At 44.5% G+C, this 20,297-nt stretch overlaps 1 protein-coding gene across 1 annotated transcript; it reads left to right on the plus strand.

Annotated features, from left to right (window-relative positions):
• The first annotated feature begins 1,500 nt into the window (after positions 1-1,500).
• On the plus strand, positions 1,501-17,803 carry LOC127619699 (adhesion G protein-coupled receptor B1-like). The gene is made up of 31 exons (XM_052092650.1): positions 1,501-1,829; positions 4,238-5,097; positions 6,016-6,165; positions 6,252-6,347; positions 6,500-6,664; positions 6,750-6,914; positions 7,118-7,282; positions 7,406-7,570; positions 7,676-7,777; positions 7,891-7,997; positions 8,104-8,298; positions 8,397-8,465; positions 9,021-9,129; positions 9,231-9,374; positions 9,497-9,572; positions 9,768-9,870; positions 9,984-10,027; positions 10,837-10,960; positions 12,852-12,955; positions 13,040-13,142; positions 13,238-13,458; positions 13,555-13,621; positions 13,704-13,789; positions 13,883-14,054; positions 14,138-14,233; positions 14,342-14,378; positions 14,737-15,371; positions 15,493-15,528; positions 15,653-15,757; positions 15,880-15,930; positions 16,047-17,803. The coding sequence occupies exons 2-31, from the start codon at positions 4,392-4,394 to the stop codon at positions 16,242-16,244; spliced, it is 4,596 nt and encodes a 1,531-aa protein (XP_051948610.1). The 5' UTR covers positions 1,501-1,829; positions 4,238-4,391; the 3' UTR covers positions 16,245-17,803.
• Positions 17,804-20,297: the final 2,494 nt, after the last annotated feature.

Below are 20,297 nucleotides of genomic sequence, written 5' to 3' on the forward strand. Positions count from 1 at the left end.
AGTCACAAATCCTACTCCAGGTCTCTCATGGCTGAGTGTTGGGTTGGTTATTACCTAGGGCCAATGTCGAGGGGTGGTCCTGAGGAAGGGGGTCCACCTGTGATATGGAGTCCCAGGCTCTGAGAATTGTCTTTGACAGACAGGTGGATATTAGCCTATGATGCTTGCTCTCAAGCAGGTTAGACCTTCATCTTCCTGTCAGTGTTTCTTTGAAATCTCTTTCAGTGGATAATTAGTGAATCACACATGACTGAATAAGTGTTCCCTACCTTTGCTTCCGCTTGATGAGTAATGCACTCAAACACATAAAGCGCCTTTATTCTTGGACTTTGGCTGAAGTTTGTGAGTGACAGTGGTGGAATGCAAGTTTTCCTCAGCGTGTTTTCGCGCGCGCGAACTCATTGGAGGCAGTTAAGGCCACGTGACTAATTTCGAGGGGTATTTGTAAATATTGTGCGCTCATAGCTCGAGAATGAGCAACACGGAATGATTCGGGCTGTTTTTAAGATTGACTTAATGTGGTCATGTTGGCGGCTCTGTGAGGAATCCGCCGACTCTCCCGCCCACGCGCGGCTCTCCTGGCGAGAAGCGCGCGAACACCCACCGGCAGCGCGCGCACTCGACAATCTGCCAACATGGACAAATATGACGAAGAGATACACAAATAAAACCAAATCAAGTTAATCGTTCAGTGACCCCCTCTTCCCAAAGCCACACTATCGAAACATAAAGTGCGGTCAGAATCCCCCCTTCCACCCACCAGACTTTTTAATTAGTTTCATTAAGGTTTTTTTTTTATTTTTTTAATGGTGTCATTTTGTTTTAGTTGGTTCAAATAATGTAGTAGTTAAAAAATGAATCAAATAAAGTTTTGAGTAATATCTTGCAAACATTTCTCATATTAACATGTGTCAGCAATACTCTAGAAGATTTACACAAATCTCATATATATGAACACATATGTACATAATTATGTTATATGCATGATCACGTATTTTGAACTATATGTACAAGTATGTGAATTTACATCAGTGAAAGTTCAGAGAAACACGGAAAAAATACAATCATCATTAAAATCATAATAATTCATTCTATCAAACCAACGCTGATCCCGAGTGTGCGTTTCATGAAATCGTTACATTTGATAAAGTTCGATTATGACATAGGGTTTGACATGTTTAAGGAATTGTTGATTGATTAAGATGTTCCATTTGTCTCAAAACAACAGTATTGATTAGTTGGTGTGGGCAAACAGGTGTAATGATGTAACTGAGGAGAGAAAGGCGCTGTGATGTGTCTCTTTCCGGTCCTGCGTTCATCTGTGCGTACATCAGCGCTTTCTCTCGTCTTTCTGTGTGTCCACCGCACACACACGCGCATAAACGCGCGCACGCGCTCTCCCCCGCGCGCGGTCTCATTCACCGGTGCGCGCGATCCACGCAGAGCGGGGAGTATATAAAGCAGCGCGAGGAGGCCACAAGACACACTCCGACTGAAAACACTTCAGACCACAAGCAGCAAGACTCCGAAGCCGAGAGTAAAAGTACCAACCGCGACTGGAGAAAAGCCCTCGAGCGAGCCGGAGCTCCGTGATTCGGTCTCAGCGGAATAGCTGCGGAAGCAGACGCTGAAGCAGAGGTTGGTAGTAAACTCTCTGGAGTTTGATCAGAGTCGCTTTGTGCCGTTGCGCTTGTGGAAGTGAAGTGAACTTGGAATCGGGAGAAACGATCAGTCCCGGGACTCGTGTGGATCTCGACGCTCCCGCGGAGGACTTTCGAACTGTCGGATGAGTGCGATTATTAGACACACACGAAAGGATCTGTACACAGGTAACACACGGAACTGTGGCGTGTCATGTCGATGCTTTTGTTCGATAAATGTGCTCCGCTTTTGATCACGGATTGTCTGCAAACACTGACACGTGTTGATGAGAGTTTGTGCTGAAACTGTCTGTCGCTGTCCGCGGTGCTGAAACTGTCTGTCGCTGTTCTTGCGTCTGTAAAGTGTTGCTTTACGATATTATTTGTCATGCACTCTGTTATGTGTGTGTCTGTTTGTGTTTAAGAGTCTGCATGTGTTTTATGATATGTGTGTTATGAACAGTTTGAGTAATATCTTTCAAACATTTCTCATATTAGCCTAACATGTGTCAGCAATAACCCTACACTTCTTACACAAATCTCATATATATGAACATATATGTACATATGCATGAACACGTATTTTGATATGTACAAGTATGTGAATCTACATCAGTGAAACCCATAAATGAACTCTTATCTCAAATATGTGTTTTGCATAAATTGCGTTGCAGCAGATTTCTGAGATGATCGACGCATTTGCGATGCACGAGTTCCTAGATTTATTTGAGCATATAATAACTTATTAGTTCTCTTCAAATGCAGTTTGTTGCAAAGTTGTTGCGCACTGATCATTTGTCTAGATGTTTCTGAGTTCGGCTGATAATGTCTGCAGCGCGTGCACGGTCTTATCTCTCTGCACGCGCTCTGCAAGACTTTAAACATTAAACAACAGCATTGTGATTATTTGCAGATAGCGATGAATCCATTTATTCTCATTTGGATGCATCTCAATGATGAAGCCGTTTGATTGGTGATGCAAGAGTTTGTGCTGAAGTGCACGTTCAGTCAATCCTGAATGATTTCTGCTTAACATATAGAGACACACACACACTTATGCACACAGTTCACTTGTGTAGTTCTGCAGGAATCTGTCTTAATATGAGTATTGATTGTCGTCATTTGGTGAAGATTTTGTGTTTGTTCACACACATTGATATAGAGTGTGTTATTATGATTCTAGCAGCACACACACACACACACACACACACACACACACACTCACACTCACACTCACACACACACACACACACACACACTCACACTCACACACACACACACACACACACACTCACACTCACACACACACACACACACACACACACACACACACACACACACACACACACACACAGATGTCTCAGCAGATTTGAGCTCACAGATGGCTCAACTAGTGTATGACAGAGTCCCAGACTTTCCCAGGATGAAACACAAAGCGTCTGTGTGTGTTCAGATCATATACGATCTGACACTCATCCCGCTTCACCTGTCTGTCTCTCTCAAACATCAGCTGTTGCCATTATGACCAGTGAAGTATGTCATTTCAGTGCTGCGGTCGGAGATAAAGCGAAAGCGAGTGATTGACAGCACTGAAGTGCTCTCATGAGTTAATGGCTTCCGATTTCTCGAACTCAATAGAGAGAGTCGAACATGAGCTGAGCAAAGTGTCTCGCTGCAACTGAACACACTTGAGATTTAGTTTCGTAGCTGTTGATCACACTAAATCAGTTCTGAGAGAGGAAGGTGATGATGAAGAGTTTTCTCTCTCTGGGTGAGACCCGCTCAGAAGCGATCGCCCATAAGCACTATTCCCTTCAAAGAGTCTTTCATCCATTGTGAGAGCTTTGGAGGGCTGAAAAGTTTAAACTTTTTAAAGTCATTTTTATTGGAAATTCTGTTTGGAATGACCTTACAGCATGGCTACCCTTTTAGTATTCCCTTCATAGTGCCCACCGAAGGCATCATTTATGCCGCTTGAACACTGGGACTCTTTCATTTCATTCGTGAAAACACTCTCTTCCTTGTGATTGTTTTTAGGATGAAACTGCAGCTCATGATGCACAGAGACACCCACAGTTGTGCTGGACATGTGTTTTTCGAGTACCTGTAGCTATGGAAACAGTCCGACTTTGACACTGGCACAGAATGTAGTGCGAGCTCTGCGGTGTGTGAGGGAGGGGCGAGTGCTCTGTCTCTCTCTCTCTCTCTCTCTCTCTCTCTCACACTGTAAGAATCTTTCCTGCACTGAAGTTTCGTGGGTGCAAGCAGAGTCTTCATGGACGTCAGTTTGACGCAATTGGCTGTGCCACGTGTGAACGCGTGGGCAGTAGAGATCGAGAGGGTGTGTGCGAGAGAGGGAGAATGCTGTGAAGGGCACTGTAATTATAGTGTGAGTGCAATGGCAGTGCGTGCATTAGCGGTAAATCACACTCATGTTAATGGAGGCCACAGCACTCGTCTGCAGATATGATTCAGAAGCCACTGCAGAACTCATACCCATATTCTGATCTGATAACGGCAATCACTGTTTTACTGTCTCCTCGATAATTAGAAGCGACTGACCATGATAATTGACATGTTCTCTTTTCATTTCGCAGAATAGCCCCTTCAATCTAGTGAAGAATCAAACTCTCCGTCCACATCTATAAGAGAGAAGAAAACAAACCCCTGCCAGATCTAAAGAACCCCGGCAGAACCATCAGCATTCAAGAGAAGAGTCCAAGCATCTAACCGTCCTCCTGAAGAGTAAAGATGGAGTGGCGGTTCATTTCGTTGGTGCTGTGTGCATGGATGTGCATGATGATTGGCCCGAGCATCTCAACTCCATCTGGTCCAGCCTCAGCCACCTGCGCCACCCTGGAGCAGAGTCGTTTCTTTGGGGTGTTCTCCTCAAAGACTGCCCTGCCGTCATCGCCATGCTCTTGGACCTTGCAGAACCCTGACCCTCGCCGCTACACCGTCTACATGAAGCTCACCAAACCGACCGAGTCCTGCACCCCGCGCCAGATCCGAACCTTCCAGTTTGACTCCTTCCTGGAGACCTCACGCACGTACCTGGGCATGGAGAGCTTCGATGAGGTGGTGCGACTGTGTGACGCGTCCTCCGCCGTGGCCTACCTGGAGTCCAGCAAACAGTTCCTGCAGCTGAGGAAGGTTCTGCCACATCTGGGCACTGAGCCTGTGGAGGAGGAAAACAATGAAGGCAGCCAGTTCAATGCTGAGTTTCTTGTCGTGGGGAAGAGGAACCCGAGCATGCCAGCCTGCGAGATGCTGTGTCAGTGGCTTGAAGATTGCCTGGCGACCAGTACCCACGGAAACCCCTGCGGCATCATGGCAACGCCCTGCCAGTGCTGGGAACCACCCAAGAGGAAGCCAGGTGGCTGTTACAGGGGCGGAGTCTACGTGGAGAAGTGCACACCCAGTGTTAGAGACAGCAACCGAGACGCCGAGATCATGAGTAAGAGATACAGTCTGAATGTTCATGTAGGGTTCAGTAACAGCACAAACACTTATCATGGTGGCATAACTGCAGGAAAAAAATTAACACACTTCTGCACCGCAAAACATGACATTGAAACATTCTCAAAACAAGAACAAATGATTTGAGAAACAAAATGGCATAAGATATGAAGTCTTGTTTTCAGAGAAATGTAACAAAATTTGGGTTGATTTATGCTTAAAGCAAGACCAAACGATTTGCCAAAGGAGAAAGAAAAATAAGTTTGTTTTCCCTTTGAATCAAGTTTTTGGCCTTGCCCCATTGGCAGATTGTTTTTTTCTTGTTATAAGCAGAAACCACACCAAATTGTGTTAGATTTCTCTGGAAAATAAGGCGTTTTCTCGTGTGCATTTATCTTGTTTTAGGGATATTTCGATATTTCTTACTGGAAAGTAAGCGAATGCTATTTTGCATTATGTCAGTGTGCTCCTGTAGGAGCAGCTGCTCTTTCAAAACCTCTGCTGAAGCAATCGATGCCCGATTCTCCAAAAGCACCGTGTCCTCAGAGCGCCTCGAGTACAAGAGGCAGTTCGCCTTTTCAAATGGTCGTATCATGTGGTGCTGGCTTTTGGCCTTCAGAGCCGCCTTTATATCAAAAGAGTTTGTTTGTCTAAGAGAATTTTCCCCCTGCTGTTATATCGACTGTTTCATTGGCACCAGACATGCATTTATAACAAAACAAGGAGGCGTCGATCTTTAATTGGCAGACTAGCAGATATGTCACCTCATAGAGTTAGTATGCAGATATGAGAGTTGACCAGCAGATGGCAGCACTCACACACTGTTATGACTCATTATCAGTGAATTCTCTGTGTTCCTCTTCACTATTACTCACCGGCACTCTGAACTGAACGTTATGTGATGTGTTTTTTTCAGAGGGCTGGAGTGGGTGGGGCCGTTGGTCAGAGTGCAGTAACGAGTGTGGGGGCGGAGTCCAGGTGCGCAGCCGCGCATGTCAGCCTGAAGATGGTGTCTGTGAGGGCGTTGTGGAGGAGGGGCGTTCCTGCAACCCTCAGCCTTGCATCGGTGAGTTCAGCATCCAGCAGCACATGTTGCGTTCAGTGAGTGGGTGTGCTGTCGTATCTCACACGTGTCTGTGTTGATTCGAGCAGGTCAAGTCCGGCAGAGAAGTCAAGCGTTGCGCTCCATCATCGGTCAACGGCGAGATGCTGACGGTACCATTATGGCAAACCAGACCCCTCAGAAAGGTGTGTGTCTCCATGGCAACTCGAGTACTTTCTGGAGTATCCAAAAAGGAAACTTCTGTCATTGTTGTCATTGTTCTGTCTAACAAATGCAGACATCACATTAGCATGGTTCTAAACCCTATTTGTATTCCTGTGTGTGTTTGTGTTTATAGAAGAAGTTCAGCAGGACGAGTGGTCCTCATGGAGTGTGTGTTCTGTGAGCTGCAGTGAAGGTTGGCAAACTCGTTCGCGTTCCTGTATGGCGTCCCCTCACAGCACACAGTGCACTGGCCCTTTAAGAGAGAATCGACCCTGCAACAATACTGCTGTCTGCCCAGGTACACAAAAACACACACTCACAGCCTGTATTTGATTGGTCTGTCTACAGTGAATGGTGATTTACTAATGACTATGTGTGTGCAGTGAATGGATTGTGGGATGAATGGGCCCCATGGAGTCTGTGCTCGTCCACATGTGGTCGTGGATACCGCGATCGTGTCCGTACTTGCAAACAGCCTCGGAACGGAGGAGAACCCTGCCGTGGCCCCACCAAACAGACCAAGTTCTGCAACATTGCCGTCTGCCCAGGTTAGTCACAGCTAAATGACTGTAGTTCTGCATCTCACCACCAGGTGGCACTCTTAACTTAAGTTCAGTTCCTATCAAGAGAGATTAAATGAATAAGAGGCATCACATTTGAAGTTTGAACTCTTCCTTTTTCAGTAAGATCTCAAAAGTAACTAAGAGCTCAGTGTTGATTTTCCCTTTTCTCTTTCTAACACTCTCTGCAGTTGATGGTTCCTGGAACGAGTGGTCCGCATGGACTCCCTGCTCTTCCTCCTGCTCTAACGGAACGATGCAGAGAACTCGTGAATGTAACGGCCCCTCTTACGGAGGATCCGAGTGCAGAGGAGAGTGGCTCGAAACCAGCAACTGTTTCCTCAGAGACTGCCCTGGTACTGCAGCGCTCAACACATATCAATGCACTGTTGAATATGATGCTCTGATTTGACATGAATCTGCTCTGCACATGTTCTAAGTGTTTGTATGACAGATTCTCATGTGTTTCTGCCCTCTAGTGGACGGCCGGTGGTTGTTGTGGAGCTCATGGGGCAGCTGCAGTAAGACCTGCGGTGGAGGTCACCAGCTCAGACAGAGAGTGTGTGAGGGGCCGTTCTTTGACGGAGAACCGTGCAACGGCGATAAAACAGAACTGCGAAACTGCAACGAGAGACGCTGTCCAGGTGAGACTTCAAACCTGGTGTTTTACGCAACGCAACATCATTTACACAATTTACAGTGTTGAAAATGAAGCCGCAGTTTTGAACACTGAATCTTGTCCATCTCAGAACCTCATGAGATCTGCGGCGAGGAGAACTACGGCAGTGTGGTGTGGAAGAGAACTCCCGCGGGCGACACTGCGGCCGTATCCTGCCCGTCTGATGCCACAGGTACACATCTGAGCGCTCTGGCTTGTGTGTTGTATGTGGGTCACAGTTAATGATGGCCTGATTTCAGTGGAGGAGATGTTCTCACATCACATGTGGTTCTGTGACTCCTGCAGGCCTGATCCTGCGCAGATGCACGCTCGACGCCATCGGTCTGGCCTTCTGGGAAAATCCCACTCATGTTAAATGCATCTCAAAACAGTTTCAGGACATTCAGACTCTGGTAAAGGAATACATAAATAATAAATGAAATAAGTGATGGTATAAGACCCATTTAATGCTGCATAAAAGTTTCAGGACTGATTCTTCAAGCTTCATTGTCTTTGCAGACGCGTGATCATGTGACTCAGTCTCAGAGCGGTCAGCTGGTGGACGGCATTTCAGACGTGTTGTCCAGACTGAGAATGGCGTCAACCGATGGTACGAAATACAGCGGTGATCTGCTGGCCGTGATGGAGATCCTGAGAAACACCACAGAGATCTTCCGAGGGTCTGGACACAGTCTGAGCAATGCTGATGTGGAGGTACACACACACACAGTTACACGAACACACTTGATTTGACTTGAATACAGCATGATGGAAAGGTGTTTATGAATAACCTGTGATTGTTTGTTCTGCAGAATTACGCTCACACCATCAGTAACTTACTGCAGGAGACTCACAGAGACAAATGGGAGGAAGCTCAGCTGGTGAGTGTGTGTGTGTGTGTGTGTGTGAGTCATGATGAAAGTCTAAAAGAGTCCAGCAGTGTTTTCAGAAGCTCTTTTGTGTGAAATAAGTGACTTTAAATGTGCTTCACAAATGCTCACTGTGTCAGTTCAGCAGAAGAGAATGAGAAGAGAGCTGAAGAAATCAACACACACCCACACACTGATCTGTGACAGCACAAACACCTCACGCGCCTACACACACACGTCAGAGAGACGCATGACCGCTCACACACCAGTGAATCAGCGCCCAAACCATTCATGGACCTTCAAGACTTTACTAATCTCACATGTGTCTCACAAAGTCTGACATGAACCTCAAACATCTCCACGTCCACTGTGTCGCTCTACACTCTTACTGCAACAACTGACTCAGTTATTCTATTACTGATTACATTATTGGCGAAGCGTCTGTTGACCGTGTTAACACTTCTAGGAAATGTAACTTAGGAACTCTGTGAAGTGTCCAACATCTGAGCGATCTCTCTCTCTCTCTCTCTCTCTCTCTCTCTCTCTCTCTCTCTCTCTCTGGTGCAGATGGGTGCAAACATCCGAGAGTTCTTCCGTCTGGTCGAGAGCTTCATTGACATGATCGGGCAACAGATGAGGGACTTCCAGGACATCTATGAGGTCACTGAGAATCTGGGTGAGTTTGCGGAGGGTCACGAGACGGAGGCGGGTGGATATACATTACATGCCCCAGAGTGTGTGCGTGTGACTGACCCGTGTTTCTGATTGTCCAATCAGAGCTGAGCATACAGAAGCGTCCACGAGCCATGACCTCTGATTTGACCTTCCCCATGAAAGGCTGGCGCGGGATGATCGACTGGGTGCGAAACTCAGAAGAGAAAATCACTGTGTCCCGCAAGGCTTTGAGTCTGGACGTCCCAGGTACACACACACACACACACACACACACACACACACACACACACGCACACATTCTCTCTCTCTCTCTCTCTCATATGTTTGTCATGCGTGTTGAGTCTAATGCCGCTCTAAACGTGTTGTAGATGCGGAGCAGAGCACAGGATTCATCACCGGAATCGTTCTGTACAGAAATATGGGTCCAATTCTGTCCTTACAGAGGTACACACACACATATGTTATTATGGGTTTACTATAGATAGCATGTTTAAACTACTGTTACCGTAGTAACACAATGGTTCATTTGCATATGTTTTTACTACAGTAATGATAGCACTACAGTATTTGTAGTAAAAAGGGTTGAGGTTGATTATAATTAGATGTGATCTGACTGATCATGTTTGATATCTCTCGCAGTAACAGCACCATGCTCAACTCAAAGGTCGTCACGGTAACGGTGAAGCCCAACCCCGGTTTCCTGTCAGCACCCGTTGAGATCGAGTTCCCTCACCTGCACAATGTGAGTCCCACAGATGCTCGGTGATATCATAGTTTCTTCTGTGAAATGATGGATGTGTGTTAAAGACACTAACACCCCCTAACCAGACTCTCTCTCTCTCTCTCTCTCTGCAGGGCACTGTTAATGAGACCTGTATCGCCTGGGATGAGAGCGACAGGTGGGTGGATCCGCTTGTCATGTTCATGTGTGTGTTATCGCGGCTCTGAAGGTCACACACACACTCAGTACAGTGTGTCACCTCCACACCTCCTGAGAGCCGATAATCATATTTAAATGAGCCTCCGCCCCCTTGAACACATCACCCATGACCTCATGAATATTCATAACACACATTTAATGAGTCTCGTCTCACTGCCCACACAAACACTGTCTGTCTCAACTCAAATATATTTGACAGTCTTTGAAACTTTTAAAGATGGACTCAGATGGACTCAGACTCTGTGCTGTGCCACCTGCCATCAGACCTGTGCCAACTACACACAGAGAGACAGATAGAGACGTTCATTATAACACGTCTTATTAACAAATATGAATAAACACGAACCACTGAAGAATCACTTCCTAAATATCACAGGAGAAATAAGATAATTCATATATTATTAAGTGATATTTCTCAGTATGTTTAATGACGTGTGTGAAGCTGCAGTACTTCATGTTTATGTTCACTGCAGATATATCCATTAATATAAAGATTATAATGTATTTAACATCAAAACAACCGTCTGGAGCACTAACACAAAGTACTGTGATAACACCATGTTTGTGCTCATACAGACCATAATAATGCCATGATGTTCTTTGATGTGTATAATATATAATTATGGTCATTATTCAGTGCACGAGTGCTCTCACAGATCACCTGATATCATCACTAATAAGGGTTGATCCGCAGTGTGTGAGTGTGTGCGGGTTTATTTCGGTGTGTATCTAATGTGTGTGTGTGTGTGTGTGTGTGTGTGCGCGCAGCTCGTCTCTGCTCGGCTCATGGTCCGCGCGCGGATGCAGATCGGTGTCGCGCGACTCCAGCACCACATGTGTGTGTGACGGACTCTCCACCTTCGCCTTGATCGCGCGACCGAACCCCGATCCGGTGAGTGTCGATCATCATCTCACCGTCTCTGTGATTGTGTCATTGTGTTCGAGTGTCTTTGTCGATACTTCCGGTTTAAAGATATTCGGATTCTGGTCTTGATCATTGGATGATCCGGTATGATTCTCTCTAATGTGATTTTAGTCTTTATGAATGATGCTTTGATTGACAGCTGATATTTGATGTTGCGGCGATATTTTAATGTCGTGTTTGTGATCAACGATTTCATATCGGGACGCAAAACTCCCTCTTCATGAGTCTGATGATCAAATATCGATCTGATTATTTGATATTAACGTTGTTTAAATTATTTATAGATGAGTTCATGTTGGTTTTTTTTTGTTGATCATTTTGGTGCAGAGCCGCGGAGACAGTTGCCATGGCAACCGCTTCCGCAGCCTCTCGCTGTAATTCGGTTATGAGGGGAAAAAAACAGCAACGCGACGCGTCAAGACAAAACGCGTAGACAGCCTCTGATTATAACCAACCCAGTCTAAACAACAGACGCGTTCTGTTTTGACGCGTCGCGTCGAGCGCTCTCATAGCAAACGAGGTGTTGTTACCTGTTAAATACATTTAGTGTGTGTGTGCATGCGTGTGTGTGTGTGTGTGTCAGTGCGTGACTGTGTGTGTGTGTGTGTGTGTGTGTGTGTGTGTGTCTGTGTGTGTGTCTGTGTGTCTGTGTGTGTGTGTGTGTGTGTGTGTGTGTCAGTGCGTGACTGTGTGTGTGTGTGCGTGTGTGTGTGTGTGTGTGTGTGTGTGTGTGTCTGTGTGTGTGTCTGTGTGTGTGTGTGTGTGTGTGTGTGTGTGTGTGTGTGTGTGTGTGTGGAGTGTGAAACAGTAATTAACAGAGGTGAGGATTGTCCACCTGTCCACAGACCTGCTGGCTATCATCACACATATTTAAATATGCTAATCTCTTAGTAATGAAGCAATTTTCACTTAATAAGTGTGATCCAGTATCTATATATATATATGCTGAGTAGTAATGGATTACATAATCAGATTACATTTACTTTTTATGGATTACACGATTGCTTATTAATCAGGCAAAGGTAGTAAATTGTTCATCATTTATTGATCCCGTTTAGTCTCCCATATAAATAATGTCATTTTTAAATCTAAATTGTACCCACAGATGTTATTCAAGCCTCCAGCCGTAATTACACTGATGACGGATTTATTTTGAGACACATTTCTAGAATGTTTTTCTTTTGTGTGACATTAATCCACAAATACAACTGATCTGTTATCACACATGGATGAGGGTTGAAATGTAGATTTGTACTCAGAAACAGACAAACGGAGAGTAAAAACATTTCTCATAGTTTCATCCATTAGTTTTCTTTAAGGCATTTAAGCAATATTGTAAAAATGGAACAAGTTTATTCTACTTAAATGTATGTGACATCAAATAAACAATTATGAAGTAATCCAAAAGCAATCATATTAGATTACTTTAAATGTAATCCAAGAGATTACGTTACTAACTAAATTGTTTGTCATGTAATTTGTAATCAGTAGCACATTACATTTCAGAAGTAATCTGCCCAGCATATATATATATACTGTGTGTACTGAACACCATTTCACTTCCTTTACAATTATTAGTCATTTTTGTACTGCATCTTATTATTGTTTATTATTATTATTGTATTATTGTTTTCTTTTTATTTTAACAGGTTAACCCATATCATCATCATCATTTTTATTATGGTTTTGATTGATTTGTTCTTTCTAATGTTTTGGCACTGTGTAAGTATGTCATGAATATCTCTCACCTTCATTTCTCCTTCACTGGAGCTGCCCTATTTCTGCCAGTCATGTTGTCTTGAGGGTGTGTGTGTGTGTGTGTGTGAATAGACACTAATGTTAGTGTGTTTCTTCACAGAACATGGATAAGTCTCTGTTGCCGTCGGTTACGATGATTGTGGGATGTGGAGTGTCGTCGCTCACACTGATGCTCCTCATCATCATCTACGTCTCCGTGTGGAAGTAAGACACTCATGACGATTGATTAGTTGATTTATTGATTGATTTGATTTATTTACTGATGAATTGATTGTTGTTGTCTCTCAGGTACATTCGCTCTGAGCGCTCCGTTATCCTCATCAATTTCTGTCTGTCAATCATCTGCTCCAACGCCCTGATTCTGATAGGTCAGACGCAAGCTCGCAACAAGGTGAGCCAGACGCCGACCTCTGACCTTGATAACCCGATCCCACACATCAGTTCTTGTATAAATCTCACTCACGCCTCGTTGCATCTCTCTCGCAGGTGATGTGCACGTTAGTGGCGGCGTTCCTGCATTTCTTCTTCTTGTCTTCGTTCTGTTGGGTGCTGACGGAGGCGTGGCAGTCGTACATGGCCGTCACGGGCCGTCTGCGAAACCGCATCATCCGCAAGCGTTTCCTGTGTCTGGGCTGGGGTCTGCCCGCTTTAGTCGTGGCCATTTCTGTTGGGTTCACTAAAGCTAAAGGTTACGGCACCGTAAACTAGTGAGTATTTCCTGCCTGTCTCACTGCTCATGTGTCTGTCTGTCTGTCTGTCTGTCTGTCTCTCAGTCTAACCCTGATGTCTCTCTCTCTCTGCAGTTGTTGGCTGTCTCTCGAGGGCGGTCTCTTGTACTCGTTTGTGGGTCCGGCTGCTGCTGTTGTTCTGGTGAGGACTCGTCATGGCCACTATATCAACTGTAATGTGTTTTCCAGGAAAAGAGCTAAACATTCTTCATGTATGTTTTCAGGTCAACATGGTGATCGGCATTCTGGTTTTCAACAAGCTCGTGTCCAAAGATGGAATCACCGATGTGAAGCTGAAAGAGCGCGCTGGGTAAGAAATCAACATTGGAGTCTCTGTGATAACAGCACTCACAGCAGCAGCAGTATGAGGTGTTAAATGTGCTGTTCCTCTCGCGTCCTGCAGGGCGTCGCTGTGGAGCTCGTGTGTGGTTCTGCCTCTTCTCGCGCTGACGTGGATGTCGGCCGTGTTGGCGATGACAGACCGTCGCTCCGCTCTGTTTCAGATTCTCTTCGCCGTCTTCGACTCTCTCGAGGGTTTCATCATTGTCATGGTACACTGCATCCTCAGGAGAGAGGTGAGCACGCTTGCGAATGCAACACGTGTGTCTAACATGTTTTTGAGTGTGTGAGAGCTCATAAGTGTGTGTGTGTGTTTCAGGTACAAGACACAGTGAAGTGTCGCGTCATAGACCGTAAAGACGACGGGAACGGCGATTCAGGCAGCTCGCTGCAAAACGGCCACAACCAGCTCATGGTGAGTGAATACAAACACACATAAACCATACATTTAGCATAAAAACAACTGCAATTATAGAAGTGTTGTTATTTACAAACTAATTTTATGTTCTTTCCTTGTGTCCAGTCGGATTTCGAGAAGGACGCTGACTCGAGCCGACCAGGTGAGATGTTACTTCCTGTTTCAAATATAAACAGAAAATATTGGATTACAATATCTATATTTCCATATGGCACAAAATTCAACATTTTGACATGATTATACGAAGGAACTTGCGCTGGGTATGTTAGCTTAGCAGGCTAATTGATTAGCTTGCTAACCAGAAACACAAAGAACGATAAATGAAGTAGAAACAGTTAGAAAGAAAACTCATAAAGGTAGAAAATGCACAAGATAATAAATTCCAGGGGCAAATAATGCCCCAAACCAAGTTCTTTCAGCCAATGGAATCCACTGGTTGGTCTCACGCTCACCTGACTCTCTCTCTCTCTCTCTCTCTCTCTCTCTCTGCTGGTGTTCAGGTGGTATGAAGAGCTCCTCAGAAGAGAAGATGCCTCCTCCTCAGCTCCCTCTGCCCCTCGGCCCAAATTTCCACACCCTCCCATCCAACCCCAGCGGCAAGAGCCACATTCCCCCAGTTCCCGAGTACTCCAGCCATACGCTCACCCTGCGGCGAGAGAAAGGACGTGTGGTCGACCCATCCTGTGGTCAACCCGTGTACGTGTGCGACAGCGAGATCTTCAAGCAGATGGACGCTGATCTGGCACGGGCTCAGGCCAAGAGCGTCTGTCTGGAAGGCAGCGGTTACGTGCTCCTGCCCAACACCACGTCCACTCTTCGCTCCAAACCCAAAGACGAATCCAGCAGCTCCGGAAAGTACAGCATCAGCACCGACCTGCCGCAGGCCCGTCTCATGCACCTGAGCGGAACCTTCGCAGAACCGCAGGCTGCCTACGCCGTCAAGACGCTCCCTGCCGACCGCGTCAGTGTATCGTTCTCAGAGCGTGACTCGCCCATTCAGAACATTCACAACATCTCCAGCGAGAGTCATGTGACCAGCAGTATGGGTGACACGTTTGACTCCCTGAACTCCATGATGTCCAAGAGCGAGACCATCTCAACGCTGTCCATGAGCTCTCTGGAGGTCAGCGATGGGGTACGAGTCTCTATTTTCTGCTGTGAATACCGTGAATTTACACTGTTTATCTAATGAATTCTTTTGTGATGTGACCCTAAAAATCGCCGTCTCTCTCTCTCTTCCTGTTTCACTCCCACAGAGGCAGAAGTCTCGATACGCAGAGCTGGACTTTGAGGTAATTACTCGCAACTCTGAAGGACAGATAAATGTTCCTCTCTACTGTTTATTGTTTCAACATTAATCTACAATAGTGCCATATGAAAGAGTCCTCATGTGTGTGTCTTCTTCCTCTCATGTAGAAGATCATGCACACACGTAAACGCCATCAGAACATGTTCCAGGACCTCAACAGGAAGATGCATCACGCTGAGAAAGACAGAGAGTCGCTGGCCTCCGACAGCAAGGTGAATAAATGACACAGACCGTGACTGAACTCTCATTACGCTGAAGCATGTTTAATCAGGTCACATTGATTCATGAGATGCCTTTAATAGAGTCTTACAGTGATTCTCTCTTCTCTCGGCAGTCCGTCAGATGGAGCGTTTCTTCAGCAGGAAGTGACAAAACAAACCACAGCGTAAGTGTCCCAGTCATTCAAATGTAGTGCAGGAATATCATGAAACCTGTCGAGAAAATGTCCTGGTCATATTTAACCCTAAAGAGGGTCTCTAACTCTCTCTCTCTTCTCTCCAGGATAAGCAGCAGGGTCCCGTCGATCGGCCGTGGGAGAGTCTGAGCCGAACACAGGCCTCTCCTCCCGCCTGGGTCAGGAAAGACCTGGAGCCCCTTCAGGCTTCTTCTCTGGACCTCCAGGCTGTGGAATGGGAGACGAGTGGGGCCAGCATCCCTTTAGTGGGCCAGGACATCATCGACTTGCAGACAGAGGTGTGAGGGCCAAACTTCCAACCCTGAACACCTCGGTTTGCTTTTGATTTGGGAAAGAGAGTGAGCAGAGATCCTGTAGAGGGCCGTGCTCGACCCGTCCGTCACTGAATTTGTGTCTCTCTGGCTTCAGAAGTAGCTCTCAATGGCTCAAGATGACACTGACCATTGAAGACGTCTAAAGAGGGTGAAAGGTTTCTGAACTCTGCTTTAGTTGCCGAGAGGAGAGATTCTGGTTGGTTCATCGAGAGCTTCTCCCAACACTCTTCCATCTGGTACGGGGGGTGTGGACGCCCGCCTGCGCTCTTTCACTTGACTGCAACTCACATTTGAAATGGGCGAATCTTCCGGCTGGAGGGTCGAACCCTTTTCTGGCTGCTTGAGTATGGCCCCTGGTGGGCCCCTTCCACGGCATTCTCATCGGTCAAGAGGCCGACCTCTCCCACAAGCCTTTAGGGTGTTTTGAAGCTGTGCCAAACGGACACAGATAAACTGCAGTCGCTGTGGTGTTTGTTTTTAGCGCTTTGCGGGAAGCATTTCTGGACACTTCCATAAAACTTTGGGGAAATTTTGGGAAATGGTTGTACTGAAAACTTGAAAAAGACTTTTAAGAGCTGAGCATTATGTTGTTATTATTAATGTTATTAATTTGTTCTTAATATCATGTTTTAATTTAAAATTTCTCCTCTTGTTGTCATATCTCTTCATGTTTTATGAATCAGTTAATTTATCCCCAAATCAGCATCAGGACGAATCATCGCAGCGTGAATCCTCAAACTCAAAGCCACAGCATTGTGGGTAATGTAGGCGTAGCAGCAGTGACTGTGTAGCGTGGACTCTCTGAGGACGTTCTGTTGTTTCCTCCTCCGTTCCATTGGATGAGATCACTGTGTTCCCTTCATTCCCATCAGCAGCTCTTTCTAAAGCCTTGTGAATGAAACCGAGAGTTTTGAGAGTCTTTCGTCCTGAGGAACCTCCAGCACATTAGATGAGGTTCTTCTGCTCCCCTGTGAACTTCCACAGAGCCAGCACGAGAGACTCCCGGCGCAGTGATCATGCCAACCGATAGCGTGGCATCAAAGCAATATGTGGACAGATGCTTGATGCCCAAGCGAGACTGATATTAGAATCTTGATAGGTTTTTATTCATTTTGAGAATTTTATATCATGCTTATAGAGCATATAGGCATATTTGTGACAATACTGTTTGAGGACTATATTAGTTAATAAACCAGACTGAAGATGAAAGACAACACAAGACTAGTCTTGCTGCTAACAGTCATTTCAGGAAAGTGAAATATGAAATACACAGAGTAATAGATTATAGATATATTAGACTGTGCAAGGGAGTTTTTTATTTGATTCCCTCATGTTTCAGAGACACTTGATTGTCTGTACGGTCTGTTGTTTTATAAACCTCCCTGTCTCTCTCTGTTTGTTAAGATCATTTCTCTTGTCTGAGGTTCCTGATGTTTGTCTCAATCTGCAGCATCAGAATGTCTCTGTTTTTCACTTCCTCTTGTGATTGTACAGTCTGAATAACATGTTTTTCATTTCTAATAAAATTAAGGAATACAAAATGACAGTGTCTGAGTTGTTCACTAATGATATTGAAATCATTTAAAGTTGCAGTGTGCCATTTCTGCAACACTAGAAGCACCACATAGAACTGCAAAAATAATAATGATAATAAAATGATTAAGACTTTTCAAACGGGTGTCCTGAACACTTCCCCTGTCTGCTATTGGTCACAGGTGACACTGAACAATTTACATCCAAAAACCTCCACAGTACCTTTAACAATACAGGAAATGATGTAGTAATTATTCTGCCATCTCCCATTGTTACCTTGCTTAGTGTCAGTTCATGAGTATGTTTCTGAATTCTAATCATAAATCCCAATAGGCATATGTCTAATATGTATGTTCAAAGGACACAACTGCATGATAAAAAGACTCTTTAGTATCAGGCATTGTCTCTCAGGAAAGGAATGTGTTTATGGACAGATATTTTACATAATAATTTCAGCTGAAACTGATGACACAAATGTGACAGCAAACTCACCTGAACCACTGGAAATCAAGACAACAAGATGATGAATTATTGTTGATTGTGATGATGATGATGGTGATAATGAAGATGGGGATGATTGTGAAGTGATGGTGATAGTAATGATGAGGATGTTGATTGTGATAATGAAGACGATTGCAATAATTGGGGTGATTGAGATCGTGCTGGTGATGGTGATGAAGATGATAATGATGATGGCTGTGATCCTGCTGTAGATGGTGATAAGGATGATGAAAATGATTGTGAAGGATTGTGATGATGATGATGATGGTGATCATGCTGAAGATGGTGATTGTGATGATGATGATGATGATGATGATGATTGATGATTGTGATTGTGATTGTGCTGAAGGTGGTGTTGATTGGGAAGTGATGATTAGTTTGATGTTGAAGATGATGATGGTGATGATGATTGTGGTGATTTTGATGGTGATTGTGATCATGCTGGACATTGTGATGGTGATTGTGATGATGATGATGATGATGATGATGATGATGATGATGATGATGATGATGATTGTGATCATGCTGAAGATGGTGATGATTAGGAAGTGATGATTAGTTTGATGTTGAAGATGATGATGGTGATGATGATTGTGGTGATTTTGATGGTGATTGTGATCATGCTGGACATTGTGATGGTGATTGTGATGGTGATTGTGATGGTGATTGTGATGATGATGATGATTGTGATCGTGCTGAAGATGGTGATGATTAGAAAGTGATGATTAGTTTGTTGTTGAAGATAATGATGGTGATGATGATGATGATTGTGATCATGCTGGACATTGTGATGTGATCATTATGATGGTGATAATGCTGTAGAGGTTGATTGTGATGATGATGATTGTGATTGTGCTGAAGATGGTGATGATGATGATGATGATGATGATGATTGTGATTGTGCTGAAGATGGTGATGATGATGATGATGATGATTGTGATTGTGCTGAAGATGGTGATGATGATGATGATGATGATGATGATTGTGATCATGCTGAAGATGGTGATTGTGATGATGATGATGATGATGATGATGATGATGATTGTGATTGTGCTGAAGATGGTGTTGATTGGGAAGTGATGATTAGTTTGATGTTGAAGATGATGATGGTGATGATGATTGTGGTGATTTTGATGGTGATTGTGATCATGCTAGACATTGTGATGGTGATTGTGATGATGATGATGATGATGATGATGATTGTGATCATGCTGAAGATGGTGATGATTAGGAAGTGATGATTAGTTTGATGTTGAAGATGATGATGGTGATGATGATTGTGGTGATTTTGATGGTGATTGTGATCATGCTGGACATTGTGATGGTGATTGTGATGAGATGATGATGATGATGATGATGATGATGATGATGATGATGATGATGATGATGATTGTGATCATGCTGAAGATGGTGATGATTAGGAAGTGATGATTAGTTTGTTGTTGAAGATAATGATGGTGATGATGATGATGATTGTGATCATGCTGGACATCGTGATGGTGATGATTATGATGGTGATAATGCTGTAGAGGTTGATTGTGATGATGATGATTGTGATTGTGTTGAAGATGGTGATGATAATGATGATTGTGATTGTGCTGAAGATGGTGATGATTAGAATGTGATGATTAGTTTGTTGTTGAAGATGATGATGGTGATGATGATTGTGGTGATTTTGATGGTGATTGTGATCATGCTGGACATTGTGATGGTGATTGTGATGGTGATTGTGATGATGATGATGATTGTGATTGTGCTGAAGATGGTGATGATTAGAAAGTGATGATTAGTTTGTTGTTGAAGATGATGATGGTGATGATGATTGTGGTGATTTTGATGGTGATTGTGATCATGCTGGACATTGTGATGGTGATTGTGATGGTGATTGTGATGATGATGATGATTGTGATTGTGCTGAAGATGGTGATGATTAGAAAGTGATGATTAGTTTGTTGTTGAAGATGATGATGGTGATGATGATTGTGGTGA

The sequence above is a fragment of the Xyrauchen texanus genome, chromosome 26 (genome assembly GCF_025860055.1).
Source record: "Xyrauchen texanus isolate HMW12.3.18 chromosome 26, RBS_HiC_50CHRs, whole genome shotgun sequence".
Taxonomy (NCBI): Eukaryota; Metazoa; Chordata; class Actinopteri; order Cypriniformes; family Catostomidae; genus Xyrauchen; species Xyrauchen texanus.

Bases quoted from the DNA above. Each gene is read 5' to 3' on its own strand.
- LOC127619699 (XM_052092650.1), top strand. From the start codon at position 4,392: ATGGAGTGGCGGTTCATTTCGTTGGTGCTGTGTGCATGGATGTGCATG. The intron at 13,143-13,237 runs GTGAGCCAGACG...TCTCTCTCGCAG, and splicing joins AGACGCAAGCTCGCAACAAG to GTGATGTGCACGTTAGTGGC. The intron at 15,931-16,046 runs GTAAGTGTCCCA...TCTTCTCTCCAG, and splicing joins GTGACAAAACAAACCACAGC to GATAAGCAGCAGGGTCCCGT.